We start from the raw sequence: 7,227 nt of genomic DNA, 5'->3' as shown, positions 1-7,227 counted from the left end.
ATGCCAGATATTTTGATGCGGAAGAAATTTGCAGGTAACCTAAGGGTTCTTATGCTTCTCTTGAACTTCAGAATGTATTGTACAAAACCGAACCTCCGAATTTTAAAAACAAATAATAGTAGGAAAAAACCTAACAAACAAACAAACAAAAAATGAACCTTCAAAACTATAGTAAAATGTAAGTTTGGCAGTTGAGATTTGCATACATCTGTAAAAGAAAATCAATACAAAAAATACGCTTCTGGCAAAGCTGCATTGTCTCTTTAGGTCGTAGTACTCTATCAGAGCATAAACCAGAGCTGTTGTGAAATTATTCCCTGCTCTCTGTGCCTGGTTCTTTCCTGGATTACTGCTGCAGCAAAGTCTGCAGAACTTCAAAGGACTGTGTGTGTTTGTCCACTGGTCAGGCATTGCCAGCTCTTCACGAATGTTCGCATCACTCTTCTGGTCCACATGATTCTTTGCTAAAATACACTGTTTCAGTTGAAGCATACATTTTGAACCATACACCACACTGTGCTTTTCAGTCCGTCATGAGCTGAAATTTGCTATGTTTATGACAAAGAGCATTTTAAAGCTCAAATAGTTTGTGGTGATGGGAGTTACTCTAAAAGAACAACAAATAAATAACAAAACTTACATGCTTATTCAGGACAGTGTGACACGATAAAAGAAAGTTATCTTTAGACAGCAATAGTGAATAGAGTATTCCTCTGATAGCTGGTAATATTTTTTTCAGTTTCTCAATAAGATGTAAAGTGGTAACATTTTGTTTATTCATAATTTCTTGGATGATATTCTATCATATACATGTACTATAAACTCTTTTCTTGTTTTCTTGCCCCAAAAAGTACTCCCCATCCTCTAAAGAAAACTTTGTGAGAAGATCGTGGAGGTTCTTGTTTAAACTAGCTAACGGGTATTGAAAATGTGTTGTATAGGCTGACCTTTCTCACCCCATGCCTTCAGGGTCGACTGCCCCAAATGTAAAGCTAAGTAAACAGGACAAACTTTTGCTAGGTTATAAGAGCAATTTGAAGAATTTCTGTTCATACGTTGTGTTTTTGAAGCTTTTTCCTTTTCACTTCATTGAGCAAAATCTGAGGAATATGGTAGCGAAATGGAAATGGAATATCTAAGCAGGGATAGGTGGGTTGTGGCAGTGTGATATCCTATTTTCTGACCTCAGTGGTGTCTTTCAGTCCTGCTTTTCATTTATATTTTCTGTGAAGATACTCAGAGTAACACCAAGAAAGCATGTGGTGTAACTGAGAAACTTTTGTTTCCTCAGGTCTATTCGTGCCACAAAACCATCAGAGCATACTGTAATACTTGCTGTGATTCCATGCACGTAAGTATTACTGTTTTGTGAAAGATTTTTATTTCACTTTATAAGAATGTTAGGTACAATAGTTACCTAATAACAGAAAGTATCTTATTAGCAAGTCCTACAGAGTAAGTTTAATATCTTGAAAAAGATCGGTGATGTTTTATGTAGCTTGTTTAAGTATTTGATAACTTCCTGTTTATACTGACTGGTACTGTCCCTGTCACCTTCAGAGGATCATAATGTAAAGGCTTGTGTACTAAGAAAACTTGTAGAGCTACATGTTAGTTTCCGCCCCCCAAAAAATTTAGAAAGTCATACATAACTATAACTAGTGAAATAGCCAGATCAAGTAACACACTGTGGTTATTAAGGAACTGGGTAATAGAATAAACTTCATTCCCGTTGGTTCTAAACTCACCAGAATGTTGTCCCAAAGTCCTTATTCAGTAATTCATACCCCATGTATTCAGGCAGAATTCTTACTGACTTAAATATTTTTTTTTCAAATCCATTCAGAAAGAGACCTTTCCTGTCTTTGTTAAAACTCCTGCATTCTTCTGAATACATTCTAATTTTACTAGGTTCTTAGCTCAGTTAAAATACTAGAAAATAGAGTGGCAGAAGAACTATTCCTGCCAAGATTAGAAAATAGACTGTTTGCTGCTGAACAAGACGTTACAACTTGCTTCAGTTATTAAGTTTTTACTTAATAACATGTTTTAGAGATTCTTTCTTATAGGATATCACTGGATGTGTTTATCCTCTTCATGCTTTCTTTTTGTAATGCCCTTGTGTGTCTGTGAAGACACAGGAGGTCTGTAGAGTATCTATCAGGTTTGCTGTAGGAATAATGATCAGGTTGTAATAATAGCTGCAGATACCTATAAAAGAAGACTATATAGCATCAACCTCTGTAATAATATTTTTTAATGTATGTATTTTATGCAGAAGTTGTTCTCACTGTATTCATTATGTTTAGAGAACTATGTTAAATTTGTACCATTTAATTCTTAAATGTTGTGCGACCGTACAACATACCTGTTCTGTTTAGTATCTCCATCAATGCTCTGGATGAGGGTATTGAGTGCACCCTCAGAAAGTTTGCAGGCAACACCAAGTTGGGCGGTGGTGCTGATTGCTTGAGAGTAGGAAGGCTCTACAGAGGGATCTGGACAGGCTGGATCAAGGTCGATTGTATGGGGTTCAACAAGGCCAGGTGCCAGGTCCTGCACTTGCGTCACAACAATACCTTGCAATGCTACAGGCTTGGAGAATAGTGGCTGGAAAGCTGCCCGGTAGAAAAGGATCTGGGAGTGTTGGTCGACAGCCAGTTGAATATGAGCCAGCAGTGTGCCCAGGTGGTCAAGAAGACCAACAGCATCCTGGCTTCTGTCAGAAATGGTGTGGCCAGCAAGAAGAGGGAAGTGATTTTACCTCTGCACTTGGCACTGGTGAGGCTGAACCTCAAATACTGTATCCGTTTTTGGAGCCCTCACTACAAGAAGGGCAATGAGGTGCTGGAGCATGTCCAAAGAAGGACAATGAAGCTGCTGAAGGGTCTACAGCACAAGTGTTACAAGGAGCGGCTGAAGGAACTGGGGTTGTTTAGTCTGGAGAAAAGGAGGCTGAGGGGAGACCTTACTGCTCTCTACAACTGTGTGAAAGGAGGTTGTAGCGAGGTTGGGGTCAGTCTCTCCTCCCAAGTGACAAGCTATATGGCAAGAGGAAATGGCCTCAAGATGCACCAGGGGAGGTTTAAGTTTGCTATTGGGAAAAATCTCTTCACAAAGGTGTAGTAAAGCATTGGAACAGGCTACCCAGGGAAGTGGTGGAGTCACCATTCCTGGAGATATTTATAAGATGTTTAGGTATGGCACCCAGGGACATAGTTTAGTGGTGGACTTGGCAGTGCTTTGTTAACAGTTGGATTTAAGGATCTTAAGGGTCTTTTCCAACCTAAAAGATTCTATGATTCTTTGATTTTGTTTTGTAGATCTGCTGGCCAAGAAGAGACTTCTGTTCTTCCCCTTCTTAATGCAGGCTTTGATAGGGTATGTATAAATTACATATTTGATATAGTAACCATAATTGTTTTATAAATTACAGACACTTCTACTTCCTCAAATTGAAAACTACATTTTCTTCTGTCAAAATTTTATTCATGAGAAATTAGTGGCAATTGACTGGGTATTCTTTTCTTTTCAACAGTGTATCCAAGAAGCATATGAAATAAGAAAATTTGTGATCTAGCTAATCCTTGCAGAATAAGCAGGAATACTGGGATTAACTTTTTGTGGTCTGGGTGGTGGGTGAGTTTTGTTCCTGACTACATTAGAAAAACAATGTAGAGAGACCCTGAATAATGTGTGCTGCGTATCAGAACATGCTGAATAGTCATCCAGGCATCTCTGTGTGACTCAGGCTACTGGGATTCCTCTTCCAAAGGGACTACAAGCCCAGTTCAGCTCCTCTTTTTTTTTTTTTTTTTTTTTTTTTTTTTTTTTTTTTTTTTTTTTTTTTTTTTTTTTTTTTTTTTTTTTTTTTTTTAATTGAGATCTGTTGTATGGGCTTGCACCCATTCTTCTCAGGACAGCATTAGAGGCTCTTCTGTACACCACAGAGGGAAGATAACTGTTCACACTCAAAACAGCTTTGTAGAAGAGAGCAGAAAGGCATGAGTTCTCAGCTCTGAGGACTCATGTTGCTCAGTTGCTTACCCTTTTCCAACCTTTGCTGGGTGGCTTTGGATGGATATTAGTGTTACATTAGTGTAATATAAACCAGCTGTGATTTTAAAAGTTACACATTCGTAAGGAAGGCTATGTATTGAAGTGATCAAAGCATATCAGTGGACACTATACTTAGGGAGAATTAACTGTATATGGTTAGGACAATTAACTGCACTAACAAAAGTCAGAGAAGAAAGGAAATTAACCCAGGTGGAATCTCATGCTAATATGCTCATACTGAATCCAGTATCTGAACTAACTCGTATTTAGCTTGGGATTCTTTACAGTGCACAGAGTCACCATTTGCAGATCATCTCCAAAAAGATGTAACAGATCTTGCCTCTTCTGCAAGGCTACTGTGGGGGCAAAAGCATTTCTGAAGTGCTTAAATGCTCTGAAAACTGGAAAAGTTGAGGCTAAGAGAAAGATCTGCCCAAGAATGCCAGTGCTTTCTCTCTCTCTCTCTCAAAAAAAAAAAAAGTTTACTATTTTTCAAAGGAATCTATCTTTCTTCTGAAGTCCAGTGTTTCATTAAATAACAAAGCAGATCAATATGTTTTGTGGGCTTGATTATAATAAGCGTAGTGCTGAGTAGCGCCAGAGGAGGCACTGTGTGACCCTGACACCCATCTCAGTGGCACACTGTCCACCTAGGAAGGTAAAATTTTTTGCACCTGGCAGCTGTTCTAACCATTCCCTCTAGCTGTCCCAAATCTATCAGAGAGCTTGCATAACATTGTAATTCCCTGTTGGAATTATTTTCAAGCCTTTAAAAGACATCTGATGTCAAAGATTCTACTTTAGCAGTGGGGTGGACAAAGGAATTATTTCTGCTTGGATGGGGGTCAGTAGGGACTAAATCCATTAACACAAAAAAACACATGCCTGCACACAGAGTCGCAAAGATTTAGAAATACCCTTCTTCTAACAGAGAGACAGTATTTCAGGGAATCTCTTCCACAACAGCAAAGTGAAATTTAGTTTTGAAAAATCGTGTCTCTTCAAAGTATATGTTTCTCTTTACTATTTTTGTTTTTAGAGTACAACCTTTCTGGTAGCTCTGCTTTACTTTATCACTATTGATGTATCAGCATTTGTCCTATTTTTGGTCATTGTCTCCCTCCTCTTCCCTTGATAAATCACTAAATGCAATCACTGTCGTTTGGTGGCTGTCTTCTAAATGCATCTCCAACTTGATTAGAAAAGGGTCTGAACTTCAAACTGATGTATCTGTCACCTTTTTTTTAATGTTTTGTGGGCAAACCCAGAATTTCTACATCAGATTTGGATCTAAAGATTCCAAAGAACTCCTTTAATCTTTCTGGGGGGATACTCTTGCAAAAAAACCCTTCTGTATTTATATGTATCTATAATATATGTTGTAAGTAGTCCTAAAGAAATAACTTTTCGTTTCTTCTGATGAAATCAGTGATGGTTGATCACTGTCAACATCTGGATCACTGTGCTCCTTAAAATATTTTATGAGCAGAGAGATTTTAGAAGTCTTTTCAGTTAATTTTATACAGTCCTTTGGCATTTTTCTTTATGCTGAGTTATTTCTCAAGATAGTCTCCTCCTTCTCCAGAAAGTGTATTTTATTACGTCTTCTAATTTTTTTTCACTGTATCATTAACAGCTTTTGTGTTTGTGTATTAATGCAGTACATTCATTATGCTGATTTTTCTTCCCCTCTCAGCCTCATAAATCCAATAGTGATGGCCTACTTAGGATTGACTATTTCTAATAAGTGATTTGGCTTCCTGACTGATCCTTAACTATGATTTAAGTTAGCAAACAAGCGATCTTAATGTTTGCAGTTACTCAATTACAATCTTGTCTTGTGTTTTGAACTTTACCTCTTTTCCTAAAGAGATATTGATTCTCGCTGACCAGTTACTATTAAAACTTTCTGGTTTCCAGCAAATTAAATCTTTAATATTTAATCTAGTACTTCTTGCTAATCAAGAAGAATGATGCATTCCTACTGGCTGATGACTCTTGTGGCTTCTGTCAAGTTCTGTATAGGACAACAGTGGAATCCAATTATAATGAAGAAAAATGTATTTTAAGACTGTGTTAGTTAAATCAAAATGTACTGTATGAATACTAAACTTTTGAAAAAGAAAATATTGTTGTCTGCCTGCTAATATTTGAGAGATAATGGAACTTCTTCTTGTGCCTCATTTAGATGCACAGATTAGAAAAAGCAAATGTTTCCTGCTTTCTTCTGATTGAAAATTGATTTCTTAGCTTTGAGTGAGCCAGTGAATGAATGGCATCAGTGCTAGAAACATAAATAAAATGATTCTTGCATCTGCAGAAGACTATACAACAGTTAAGTGCAAGTTTAGCACTTCAACAAGCTGAAATTCTCAGTTCTTAGCCAAGATTCATGCTGAGACAGTGGCTGATTTTTGTCAGTGAACAGCAGTGGTTAAATTTGGTCAGTAAACAGTACTGCTTTAAAACTCAGTTTATGAAGAGTCTTACTATGTTCTAGTAAGTTTAGTTTGTAAAATAGGTTGCCATCATTGTTAAATTGTACGTTATTGATATAATTGGTTTTGTATTGTTTTGAATTTAGCATGAGCACATTTGAAGATTTAGAAGGGCACCCCAAATCTGAAAATCTAAATCTACAATGCTGTAGAAGACGAGTTTGTTTGCAGGAAGATTGTTATGCAAAAACACATCATTTACACCTTTGCTTCTACCAGGTTGACATTGTGCCATTTGGTTTCCCATGCACGCACTTAGTGTGTGTGAAGTGAGAGTTACAGAAATATTTTAAGATCTTAACATTAAGGAGTGAAGAAGAACCATATCAACAGTTACTTTTGATTTTACGTGTGTTACATTTGGCTGGCAACTTAGAATGAAGCCATTGGTCCCCACAACACAGTTTTTCATATAGGAGAGAAGCAGAGATTTCTTAAAAACGGTTCTTTGTTCCTCGGAGGTTTGAGTGCTGCCTCTTGACTCTGCAAGTAGCTGTGCTGTGAGAACTAGTGACAACACACAGTATTCTCAGTGAAAACTAGAGTTGGTGCATGTATTTCTAAAGGAGTGATTTAGCTCATCACAGCAGAAGCTTGCTAATGAGCAGTAAACTTTAACTGAAGTCAGAGAATCTAATTCTTTTGTATCAACATAAAGTTTCCAATTTCA

General features: G+C 37.3%; 1 protein-coding gene across 1 annotated transcript in view; it reads left to right on the top strand.

Moving 5' to 3' along the window:
* LOC104493709 (high affinity cAMP-specific and IBMX-insensitive 3',5'-cyclic phosphodiesterase 8B-like) overlaps positions 1-7,227 on the top strand; it is a gene marked incomplete at its 3' end in the record, with an annotated part of 28,114 nt that overhangs the window by 3,351 nt on the left and 17,536 nt on the right. The window contains exons 3-5 of the mRNA XM_010136438.1: positions 8-34; positions 1,292-1,351; positions 3,324-3,381. Of these exons, the coding sequence (XP_010134740.1) occupies positions 8-34; positions 1,292-1,351; positions 3,324-3,381 (145 nt within the window). The remainder of the gene's footprint in view (positions 1-7; positions 35-1,291; positions 1,352-3,323; positions 3,382-7,227) is intronic.

Source organism: Buceros rhinoceros, unplaced genomic scaffold (genome assembly GCF_000710305.1).
Source record: "Buceros rhinoceros silvestris isolate BGI_N320 unplaced genomic scaffold, ASM71030v1 scaffold15815, whole genome shotgun sequence".
NCBI lineage: Eukaryota > Metazoa > Chordata > Aves > Bucerotiformes > Bucerotidae > Buceros > Buceros rhinoceros.
The sequence above is the reverse complement of the archived record's forward strand: the minus strand, read 5'-3'. Positions and strand labels throughout refer to the sequence as shown.